Source organism: Globicephala melas, chromosome 2 (genome assembly GCF_963455315.2).
Source record: "Globicephala melas chromosome 2, mGloMel1.2, whole genome shotgun sequence".
Taxonomy (NCBI): Eukaryota; Metazoa; Chordata; class Mammalia; order Artiodactyla; family Delphinidae; genus Globicephala; species Globicephala melas.
This window is the reverse complement of record NC_083315.2, coordinates 104,259,886-104,272,419: the sequence shown is the minus strand read 5'-3', so window position 1 is coordinate 104,272,419 and position 12,534 is coordinate 104,259,886. Positions and strand designations below refer to the sequence as shown.

Below are 12,534 nucleotides of genomic sequence, written 5' to 3'. Positions count from 1 at the left end.
CCACAGCCTACTCGTCCCCCCCCACCCCGCCCCCGCCCTCTCGCCCGCTCTTGCTCCAAGCCTGCGGGTCACGTCTCCGCGCTCTTCTGAGTTTTCAATCGCTCCACACAGTTGTTTCTCAGGAATGAGGAACCACTTCATGGAGAGATGGAGGTGAAGAGCGCCTTAAACGGACTAATGCAGTCCCTTCGGATGAAGATATAGAAGACCAAGGAAAGAAAGAGACGGGCCCAGGGTCACAGGACAGTGACACTGTTGGGCCAAGCACTTTCCACCAAAACAATTGCAGGGAAAACACAAGGACACTCCCTTTTTTCCAACGGTGGAAAAGATGCTGCTAAGAGGGCTGCTGACTTGCGACGGATTTTGAAGAGGGGAGGAGTGAGGGGAGGAGCTGTAGGAGCTGTCTCACACATACGCACACACTCACACACATACACATACAAGAATTCACAGTCTCACACAGACACCCATGTTCTCTGTCGTCCCAGTTCCAGCCTTCAGTGCTCTCGGGAGGGGCTGCCCTGGGGTTTTGGCTGTAGCCCTCCTGTATGGCTGCCTCATTTCTCCTCTCCCTCCCAGAGCCCAGCTGCTGTCATTTTGTGCCCTGCCGAGGAGGCAGGAACTGCAGTGACAGCAGGAGTAGGAGGCAGGAACTGCAGTGACAGCAGGAGTGAGAGGCAGGACAGAGTCGTGGGGCACAGAGAGGGATGGAGAGGGAGATGCCAAGACCAGGTGACCATGAGTCCCAGAGAGGGCTGAGAAGCAGCGTGAGGGGTGGTGAGAGCCTGGAGGAGAGGTGGACAAAACCAAGGAGCAAACAGAGAAGGCTTGTGGGTCACAGAGCCACTCAACCATGCTGGGAGCAAAGCGACACTGGCCACCAGGTCCCTCACTCAGCCCTTGGCTGACCTTGGCCCTGACACTTATGGCCCTGAGGACAGGGTGGGCCCAGGAGGGGACAGAGCCAGTCCTCCTGGAAGGTGAGTGCCTGGTGGTCTGTGAGCCCAGCCGAGCTGCGGCAGGGGGGCCAGGGGGAGCAGCCCTGGGAGAGGCACCCCCTGGAAGAGTGGCATTTGCTGCAGTCCGAAGCCACCACCACGAGCCAGCAGGAGAGATCGGCAATGGCACCAGTGGAGCCATATACTTCGACCAGGTAATCCCTCTACCCTGCAAAGACCTGGAATCACTGTCCAAACCCACTCTGCTGCTAAGGAAACAGCCCTGCTGTGGCCAGTTGCCCCCAAGCCTTCTTCCCGTCTCCCTTCCCTTCATTCCCACCATACCCTCCTTGCCCTTTCTCACCATTGCTTTTGAATCCGTGCATCCCTCCTGTTTGGTCTACTTGCCACCCCTTCCTTTCCTTACTCACTGCCCCTTCCCCCCAATCCTGGTTTCCCCTAGCCCCAGGCATCCCCAAGCCCCACTCAGTAGGGTCGCTTCTCACAGGTCCTGGTGAACGAGGGCGGTGGCTTTGACCGGGCCTCAGGCTCCTTCGTGGCCCCTGTCCGGGGCGTCTACAGCTTCCGGTTCCATGTGGTGAAGGTGTACAACCGCCAGACTGTCCAGGTGACCTGAACCCTAGGCCCTGTCCCATCCCCAGCTCAGGAGGGGAAGGGAAGGGGGAAATAAGTGGAGCCCAGGGGATCCGCAGGCAGACCTCCATTGGCCTGCATCCTGGGGGGCCAGGAGCAAGGCGGGAAAGGGCCCGCCTAGCAGAGACTGTGAAGGAGGCACAGAGTGCAACACCGGCCACCTCTCAGCCCTCCCAGGAGGGTGCTCTGAGCCTCAGGTTCCCAGGTTCCAGAGTGTCCCTCTGGGGCTGCAGAGAAGGAAGGAAGCCCTCAGGAAAGTGGGGGTCCCGGGACAAGGACTAGGGAGAGGTGCTAACTGGGCTCCCCTCCCCAGGTAAGCCTGATGCTGAACACATGGCCTGTCATCTCGGCCTTTGCCAACGACCCAGACGTGACCCGGGAGGCAGCCACCAGCTCTGTGCTACTGCCCCTGGACCCTGGGGACCGGGTATCTCTGCGCCTGCGTCGAGGGAACCTGCTGGGTGGCTGGAAATATTCAAGCTTCTCTGGCTTCCTCATTTTCCCACTCTGAGGACTCAAGCCTTTCAAGGAAGGAAATCTAGCCCCTGACCCCTGCCCTCTGCCCTCTCCTGCCCCAGAAGTAGCATCTTCAGGGCAGGAGAGAGACTCCCTCTGGCTGCCTTTATTATTCCACGTCCTTGCATGGGACCCTGTACCAAACATCCAAGGTGAAGAGTAGAGCTCTGGTGTCTCGGGACCTGCCCCTCTTAACCTGCCCCTCACAGTTGCCTCTCACTGCATCTCTTTCTGCCTGCAGCCCTAGGATCAGGGCAGGGTTTGGCAGGTAGGGAGGCCTGTGCTACTTTGCAGACTCTGCTCCTCCTGTCCCCCCAACTCCAACCCAGCTTCCTGCTCAGTGCTATTGGGGAACAGGTGGTACAGGTGAGCCTGACAGGCCCCTACAGGGGACCAGATGGACCAGCCTCAGCATACCCAGCAGGCTCCTTCCTGTGAGGAGTGCCAGCATCACAGATCTCGGCCAGCACAGTCAGAAGCTGAGCCAGCACTGTGTGGACTAGAGCAGGAGGGAGACTCAGCCAGTAGCAGAACTGTGGGGAGGGCCACAGAGCAGCCCAGAGCCTGTGGCTGGTGCGGCAGGAAGGGGGCATGCACCCACCTGAACACGGTATACATTTTTCACGTACATTGGGGCAGGCAGCCGACGGTGAACCCAGCATCTATTTGTGGAAGATCCCAGATGGACTCTGGCCCTCATCTCCCCACCCAAGACATGGGTGTGTATGTTTGCTTTGGCCGAAAGTGGGTATACAAAGGTTCCTTTGGCAGCTGGAGGTGGAGGTAGGTCACATGTGGGCAATTGTAGATCTCCAGGCATGGAACACATCAATGACCGTGGCCCCCTCCTAGAACTGCTCCACCTTTGTAGTCTCAAGTTCAATCACTTCATGCTCTGACCACCACCTCCTTCCTCCCAGCTCTCTCAGGGACCTTCACTGTACCTGTCCCACACTATCCCACAACCTCTCTTCTTTCTCCTGATTTGTGCTGTCTTATCCTCCTCCTTAAAATTCCTTGGATTCCATAATTCATCCTTTCAACCACTCTCCTGCCAGTATTATAAACTGTGTCTCACCTCTCTGCCCCATTGGCCCAGCATGGATGAATCTATCAATAAAGTAATTAGAGAATGATGCTCAGTGAGACCCTATAGGATCACTAAAGAGAGAACACGACATTACAACTGGGTTCAGGGGTTACAGGATACAAGCAGGTATGCTGTAGGGAAAATAAATGTAAAACTGTATGTCAGAGTCAAATAAAAAAGAATTTGGTAGTGCCTGAGTTAAATAGGAAATACCAGTTGTGAATTTGTGGTTTTCAAAAGAAATAACTTTTTCAAATTTTGTCACTAAAGCGGCATAGAAACAACATCAGGAAAAAATCTGATATGCATTCTTAGCACCTGAAGCTTTGCCTCAGATATTATTCTCCTTTAAAAGGACTCAAGGTCCCTTGAGAATAGCTCCATGTCATAAATAACTCTAGGCCTGGAACCTATTGGTGAAGACAAAAAGCAAAGGTGCTTTCTTAAATGTAGGGTAGAGCTGAGAAGGCAAAGGAACCAATCTTAATAGGCTTCCACAACTTGACATTCTGTGACAATTTGATAATCAAAAGGAAAATAATATTGTTAATTGGAACAAGGTGAATTTTTAAAATCCACAACTCTGTTGTGATTTTCAAAAAGGAAGAAGTAACTATACAATGTACAAAAATGTAGTCTACTGAGCGAAGAAGTATGACTATAATAGGATATTTTAGGTAATTTTGATAAGTAGAAGAGTATAAGTAGAGCAGATATTATATCTATGCATAAGGTGCATTTATTTTTCTTTATCTGCATAAGTAGGGAGGGGTGGATCCAGAGAGCTCTCAGTAATTCCAGAAAACGTTGGAACTGTATCAAAAATGAAAGAGACTGATTGGCACCATCTGGTCATATATTACAACTAGGAAGAAAGAAGCTCCCACAGTGTGTTACATGAACATGAATTAGGCAAACGTCCAAAAGATAACTGCTCACTGCTCAAACATGATCCTTCATTTCTTGGGAAAGGGGGCCCCTCTACTACCCTACTAATTATAATGAGATTACAGGAACAGTAAAACCCAAAATAATAATGGCTTAAACAAGGTGGCAGATTATTTCTGTCTCACATAGAAGAATCTGCAAATAAAGACTGCAGGGTTGGATGGCAGTTTTATGATCGCCACAGCCCAGTTTTCTTTCTTGCTGTTCTACCACCTTTAGCATATCACCTCCTGACCCAAGATAGCTCCTTGAGCTCCAGCCATTACTTCACCCTTACAGTCCCAGGAAGGAGGAAGGAAGGGCACACCCATTTCCTTTTAAAGAAGCTTTCTGAGAGGCACCTCCAGCAGTTCTGTTTGCATCTCATTGGCTAGAATTTAGTCATATCTAGCCACACCAGGCAAGGGAGAGAGGCTAGGAAATAGAGTCTTTATTCCAGGCAGCTATGCCCAGCTAAAAGTCAGGAGTTATATAATAAGGAAGAAGAGGAGACTGGATACTGGGGAAAACAACAATATTGGGGATATTGGGGAAGTTTGTAAAATTGAAAATGAGCTAGATAAATTTGTAAATAATGTCAGTAAAGTTATTGTATTAGTTTTTCTATTGCTGTGTAATAATTACCACAAAGTAGTGTCTTAACACAACTTTGACCTATTTATTATCTCAGTTTCTGTAGGTCTGAAGTCCAGCAGAGCATGACTGGATTCTCTCCTCAGGGTTTCATTAGGTCAAAAGAAAGGTGTAGGAAGGGCTGCCTTCCTTACTGAAGTAGAAGAATCCACTCCCAAGCTCATTCAGAATTCAGTTCCTTATGGTTGTAGGACTGAGGTTCCTTGCCATCAATCTCCGGGCCAAAAACGTCAGGCCAAGTCCTTCTCACAGTTTGAACCTCTCTGACTACCCTTCTGTCACGTCTCTGACCTTAAAAATTCTCTGATTTTAAGGGTTCTTGTGATTAGATTGGGCCCACACAGATAATCCAGGATAAGCTCTCTATTTTAGGGCCCATAACTTTAATTACGTAGAAAATGTCCCTTTACCGTTAAACATAAGAGGTTTGGGCATGGACATCTCTGGGACATCTGCATATCATAGTCATTAAACTTAAAGATGACATCGTTTAAAGAAAAGGCATCCAGTTACAATACACTAATCCATGGGAAAAGTGTGGACTTGAAAAGTTCCAGTGATATGTAAGGTAAGCACTGGCTCAGATTTTCATCATCTTAGAAGGTAAAGTGTTTCCCAGGTCCCAACCAAGAATTCATTGATTAATAATTCAAAACTTCATCTGCACTGAGATATATTCTTCTTTTGGATATCCAAATTCAAAAATTGGTCTGAACTGAGATAGTGTCCTTCTCTTGGGTCTACAAACCCATTTTTATAATGAGTATAAGAGTAGGTGTAAAAAATTTTATAATCCTTGTAAGACGTGTGTGCTTTACCAAAATGCTTGATGCTTTTAGAGGAGCTGACATATGATACTCATGATTTGATTGAAATGTATAGGAAGATTTAAGTTTGCAATCAATGTTTAAATAATCTGATTTGTAAAATGTGTAGATTTTGACTTGGTTATAGAGTGTTTAAATGTTGAGACAGTTTTTTGCTTAAGTAGATTTATGAAGTAAATAAATTAAACAATAAATAAAGCACAGATGGTGGCTAGTGTTCCTCTTCAGGCACGAAAATCTCCTAGGACTCTAAGGATCCTAAGAATAGAATCCAACTGTCTGCCTTCCCTACACCCACGCCCTGGTAGCTGATTGCTACAGAGAAAAGTCCTGCTGAAGGATATGCCGTGTATCTAAATCCATGGTCTCCAGCCACCCCTGGAGCAATTCTCCAAGCAATTCTGTGGTTTCCTTTGTCAGCTTCTTTCCTCATCTTCCCCCAATCCAACTGAAGGCTTCTGTTCTCTCCTTAAAACTTTTACTCCTCCAACTGCCCCCGCTGCCAGCAGCAGAGTCTTCACCTTCTACTTCACTGAGAAAGCAGAAACCCCAGGAGGAACCCTTCCCACCAGCGCATCCGAAAACTCACCTTCCTTATCTCTCCTTCCTGTCTGGCTCAGTAGAAATCGTGTCCTTCTTTCTGTCAAGGCGGCTATCTTCATCCACCAGTCTTGGATTCCATTTCCTGGAAACATACTCTTTTCTTTGCCTCTCCTCCCTCCTGTATGTTCAGTGTTTCCCTCCCTACTCACTCCTTCTGTTTAGCAGTTAAATAGACTCAAGTCTCTTAAGTCTAAAACAAAAAACAGATGGATATGGAAACAGTGGTAGATATATGGTTACCCTCAGCTTTATATGCTAGTTAGCGTCACCTCTCCTCCCCTTTAGAGCCAAATATCTATGCTTACCAGTTGCTCACCCCTTAAGTCAACTGCAGCCTCTGCTACCCCACCTAATTAGTGATTAGCCCTCACTCACAACCCCACCTAATTAGTGATTAGCCCTCAAGCTAATCACTCACAACTTCTTCGTCACTAATGTCACTATCATCTAGTCCTCTGTCACTCAGGCTCTCCCTAACATTTGACCCTGTCGGCCACACCCTCCTTCTAGAAGCCCTCCCTGCCCTCATTTCCCTGACTGTGCACATGCTCTGGGCTCTGCTTCCACCTGTCTGCTGAGGCCACTTTCTTTTTCAGCCTCCTGTACCTCTGCCCATCTCCTAAATGTCAGTTTCCCTCAAGGTTCTGCCCTAGGATTCCTTTCATCCTGACACACTCTCAAAAGCCTGAATCTCCATCCATATGCTGACAACTTCCACATTTTTTATCTCTATCCAGGACCTCCCTCCCAAATGTCAGATTCCTACTTTGCCTAGCCCACCTTAAAGTCAATCTGCTAAAATTAGAGCCTTTCCTCCCGAAATCTGTTTTTTCCCTTATTCTCTGTGTCTAAAAGTGGAACGTCCCTGTTGCCCTAACCAAACACCAGCCATGTTCCTCGATTCCTCCCTCTCCCATAACCCCCATAAATCAGTTCCATCCATTGTTTTCCACCCATCTGGCTGCCAATATCTCAGAGTTCTACGCAAGCTTCCTAATTGGCCCCTTGGCCTCCAGTTTTGCTTCTCTGAGTCCATTCTCCACACAGGGGTTGCCAGAGTGGCAACTTCACTGCCTAAAGCCCTTTAGGGTATTGTGGGGAAGGCAGAGGGTCTAGGATTAAATCCATATTGCTTAACGTGGTTTTTTTTTTTAGGTCCTTTGCAATCCAGCTGCTGCGATCTCCCCTGATTCATTTTTCACCATCTATGGGAACATGAAAACTTACAAAATAGCACTATTTATTAGCTGAGGGAAAATGGTACCCCCTTGTGTGTTGCGGGACCCATAGCTGGTGTATTAACTTAAGGATATGCAGATTACGATCTGCTGAATGCGGAAGCACAGGCCACCACACGGGGTCAGGAGGTAGCTCCCTCGGTTCCCCATCTGGGGAAGTAAGAACCCTGTAGTCATTTTGATTGAAGGTGTAGCACACTCACACAAAGGAAGTAAAGTTTAAAGATTTATTACTTACAGACCCCAGAAACCAGGAGGGGGGAAAGGGAAGCAGTGAGCCAGGAGAAGGGCAGTCCTCTGTCCCAGTTCACGTGTGAGCAGGATAGCAAGAACCTATTATGTGTAAGGTAGTTGGGGTGCAGGTCACTAACTTTACCCGGACTCAACTATACGTGGTCATTTCAAAGGGCGCCCCAGGAAAAGCAAGTGAGAATTTGGGGCAGGAGTCCTAAACTCAGGTCCTTATCTAAATGTCCAGACTCTGGGTGTGAGCAGGGTCATTGTACTATAAAATGCCTAAGCGGCAACTCAAAATAGAGATTTTCTCATTATAGCTCAGAAAACGAGGGCATGGCATTCGTGTCAAAATTTATCAGGGCCAACAGAATTGTTCTTGGACCCAACTGAGGTAAACCAGGCTCTGTTTTAGTTTGTAAATCATCTTAATCTGGACCAAGCTGAAATGGAGAAATCTTAATATACAGTATACTAATGTATATTAATATCATACATTAATAAAGGATAGAGAGGCCATAGATTAGTGGGGAGAAAGTAACTCTAGCAACAAAGTGAATATACTTGCATGAGAAGGAGTGAGCATAGCGGTGAAGGTGGTGGGCACTGGAGCCTCTCACTTAGTAGCTGCACGTGACCTTCAGCAAATAACTCAAACTCCCCCTGCCTCATTTTCTTCCTCTAGACAATGAAGAGAAACATGGTATATATCCCACAGCGTTGGAAAGCACAGAGCAAGTACCCACTATATGTAAGTTACTGTTACCATATGAATTAGGAAACAAGTTAAAACTGGTACATGTCCCAAGGATTCTTGGACAATCTTTAAAACGTGGGTAGGTCTTTAATCCATTTTGAGTTTATTTTTGTGTATGGTGCTAGGAAGTGTTCTAATTTCATTCTTTTACATGCAGCTGTCCAGTTTTCCCGGCACCACTATTGAAGAGGCTGTCTTTTCTCCACTGTATACTCTTGCCTCCTTTATCAAAGATAAAGTGACCATATGTGCATGGGTTTATCTCTGGGCTTTCTATCCTGTTCCATTGATCTATATTTCTGTTCCTGTGTCAGTACCATACTGTCTTGATTACTGTAGCTTGGTAGTATAGTCTGAAGTCCGGGAGCCTGATTCCACCAGCTCCGTTTTTCTTTCTCAAGATTGCTCTGGCTATTCGGGGTCTTTTGTGTTTCCATACAAATTGTACAATTTTTTGTTCTAGTTCTGTGAAAAATGCCAGTGGTAGTTTGATAGGGATTGCATTGAATCTGTAGATTGCTTTGGGTAGTATAGTCATTTTCACAATGTTGATTCTTCCAACCCAAGGACATGGTATATCTCTCCATCTGTTTGTATCACCTCTAACTTGAGGACACGGGGAGGGGGAAGGGTAACCTGGGACGAAGTGAGAGAGTAACATGGACATATATACACTACCAAATGTAAAATAGCTCATGGGAAGCAGCTGCATAGCACAGGGAGATCAGCTTGGTGTTTTGCAACCACCTAGAGTGGTGGGATAGGGAGGGTAGGAGGGAGACACAAGAGGGAGGGGATATGGGGAGATATATATATATATATATATATATATGCATATAGCTGATTCACTTTGTTATACAGCAGTAACTAACATAACACTGCAAAGCAATTGTACTCCAATAAAGATGTTAAAAAAAAAAGTGAGTAGGATTTTTTTGTTTTATTGTAGCCATTTACCTGTTATAATGCTGCTTTCTTTCAGGTGTGTTCACTTCTACCCAGAAACACAAGGACATCATAAACGGTCCCTAGGAAAACATGATATAGCAAAGCTTAGGGGGTCCCCATCTCACCAGATAGTTAATGTACATTTTTTTAAAATTTTTGTTTGAGCGTAGTTGATTTACAAGATTGTGTTAGTAGTTTATGTACTTTTTAACATGAGAATGAGATACACTGCAGGACGTTCTTTATATAATATTTTTGCTTATGTCTGGGACTGTCTGCCTACTGGTGACTTTATAATTTCTCTGTCAGAGACTTGGGAAGCTCACCTGCCAGTGCCCCAAATGAGAAGGGGAAATCGTGATGGTATAAAGGAGAGAAGCAGTGACTAGTAGGCTGCACTGCCCATGGTGCTCAACTGTGGACACATCTTTATTCACTCCGCTAAAAATATGTCAAATCAGACCTTGTAAATTGTTCAGCCGTGAAGAAGAGAAATCTCACCAACAGAGGGCTCAGAAGCCAATGTGGATAAATTCTGAGTATTGCTTAAAGTTCTCTTGAGTAGAAAGTAGGGGTTTTGCTAAGCCACCTTCCTGATCAATCTTTCACTTAGGAGTTCCGAACCTTTCACTTGCTGCCCTGTCCTAAGAGCATGTGCATTGTTTTCAGTGAAGGGGGTCAGGAAGACAGACCTCGCTGGACTGCACGTGAGCGGAGGCTTCAGACCCCTGTGCTGTGGGCTCCTATGCCGTGTTCCTTCCCTTACCACCCTGCACTGTATTTGCTTGTTGAATTGCCTCCCTCACCTAACAGTGGGCCCCAGAGGGGCACCATGCCATTCCCATTACCTGCCATCCACTCCACACTAGACAGGGCCTGGCACACAGTAGGTGCTCTATAAATACTAAGTGACCATGTGCACGTGAGCCGGGGAGTTCTCAGGAAGGACAGTTCCTTCCCGCCACTCCATCTCCCTGCCAGTGCTGAACAGACATTCCGTCAGGTGAGAAAACAGCAAGTAGCAGACACCGGAAGTCTGGAAGCTTGGCCAGGGTTAGGAAGGTTTCTGAGCCTAGGGGGCAATAACAGCAAGCACTCCAGGGGCAGGAAGAAAAGCAACATTAGCTAGTATGTGATTGTCTTTATCGGTTCGGGCTGCTGTAACAAAAACCCCATAGATTGGGTGGCTTAAACAACAGAAACTTAGTTCCGGAGGCTGGGCATTCAAGATCAAGGTACCAGCAAATCAAGTGTCTGTTAAGAGCCCACTTCCTCACTTGCAGATGGCCATCTTCTCATTGTACCCTCAAGTGGTGGAGAGAGAGGCAGCTCTAGTTTCTTTCTCTTATAAGGACACTAATCTCATCTTAGATGCTCCACCCTCACGACCTTACCTAAACTGATTAACCCCCCCAAAGCCCCACCTTCTAATACCATCCCACTAGGGGGTAGGGTTTCAACATATGAATTTGGAAGGACACAAACATGCAGTCCATCACAGTGATGAAGGCTTACTCCATAGCCGGCACCACAGTAGCCTCTTGGCGCGATTATTTCATGAGATCCTCGCACCATCCATAATTTAGGAATTGTTACCCTGCACCTGATAGGTGGGGAGACCAAGGCCCCAGGAAAAGGCTTCATAGGTAGCAGCCATGGATTCAGTATTCAAACCTAGTTCTATTGTGTTTCCGATACAGCCAAGCTGGTCCAGCACTGATGCCATTCTTACACCAGCCTTCATTCATCTTCATTCCCACCCTGCCCACTTCTAAGGCGTGAACGGAAAGAGCACTAGCATGGAAGCCCTCAGCCTGGGCTCTCCTCACAGCCCTGCCATGAACCAGTAGGGAGAGAGAGGTTGAGCTGTATCACTACCTGGGCGCTGGTCTCCTCGGTAAAGTAAGAGCTCAGGGGCTTCCCTGGTGGCGCAGTGGTTGAGAGTCCGCCTGCCGATGCGGGGGACGCGGGTTCGTGCCCCGGTCCGGGAAGATCCCACATGCCGCGGAGCGGCTGGGCCCATGAGCCATGGCCGCTGAGCCTGCGCGTCCGGAGCCTGTGCTCCGCAACGAGAGAAGCCCGCGTACCGCAAAAAAATAATAATAAAAGTAAATAAGAGCTCAGGTCAGATGTACTTGGAAAGTTACTATCCAGGCTGTCAAATCTGCAAGCCTGCTTGGAAAACATGCAGCACCCGTGCCCCACAACTGCCTCCCACCCTCCTCATAATTGAGGCTACAGCTAAAAGAAAAAAAAAAATTTTTTAAACTGGATATTAGCTCCATTTTGATCCGTTTATTGACAAATCAAATGGGGGAAAAAAGGTCACCAAAAGGGGTATAAGGTCATAAATGTGGTTAACGGGGAATGGATACAGCACTGAGGAGGGAGAATGAGGTTGAACAGACCATCAGAGGGAGGAGGGGGAAAGAGGTATCTGCTAAAAACCCCACACTCACCTTTCAATTTGTCAGCTGTCACCCAATCATTCTTTCCTGGACAGAATTAACAGCTAGAAATGGTTTGAGGGCAACACCTAAGTGGTTTATCTGCAAGATCTGGGAGATGAGCTGGAGGGAAGATGGGTATAAGATTTTGAGACCTTCTCTCACTTGAACCCCATCTGTGGTGAACAGAGAATCAGGAAGCTTAATCCTGGTCCCAGCTCAGCCACCAACTATCTCTGTGACTTCAGGCAAGTCACTTGCCCTCTCTGGGCCTCTTTCCTCGGCTGTAAAACAAGCTAATTGGACTCAGTGGCAGGCTCTACTCTGGCTCTAGCCATGTCAAACGTTTTTGCAACTGGAGCTAGGCCAGGAGACTGGCTCAGTTTTGGAGAAATAAAACTACTTAGAGGCCCAGCCAGAGTGACCCAGTGCTGGTCTCCACCTGGACCCCCCTCTGTCGGCGGCAGCAGCCATTCGGAGGGAGAGTGAAGGAACACACACCCATGAGAAACGCACTCTTGCAGCGAGTGATCTTTGCAGAGCGGCTCTGGGGGAGGCCGGGATTCTCTCTACCCAGAAGGCAGGGTCCAGGGGACTATAGGGTGGGGTCTGGGGAATCCAAACAGAGCAGTCGTACACTATAGGGTCTGGGGATGCAGGGTACAGTGGCAGTGAGAGGAGCGGGCTGCGGGCTGCGG

The 12,534-nt window shown here is 47.6% G+C and overlaps 1 protein-coding gene across 2 annotated transcripts; it reads left to right on the top strand.

Annotated features, from left to right (window-relative positions):
• Positions 1-115: 115 nt before the first annotated feature.
• CBLN3 (cerebellin 3 precursor) lies at positions 116-9,251 on the top strand. Of its 2 annotated transcripts, XM_060294684.1 has the most exons (4): positions 116-1,156; positions 1,450-1,569; positions 8,370-8,435; positions 8,599-9,251. In XM_060294684.1, exons 1-4 carry the CDS (start codon positions 857-859, stop codon positions 8,791-8,793), a joined length of 681 nt encoding a protein of 226 aa, XP_060150667.1. In that variant the 5' UTR covers positions 116-856; the 3' UTR covers positions 8,794-9,251. The 2 variants fall into 2 exon arrangements, with proteins under 2 accessions (XP_060150667.1, XP_030710548.1); XM_030854688.2 differs by lacking the exons at positions 8,370-8,435; positions 8,599-9,251 and adding an exon at positions 1,909-5,812 and having other exon boundaries at positions 158-1,156.
• The last annotated feature ends 3,283 nt before the right edge of the window (positions 9,252-12,534 follow it).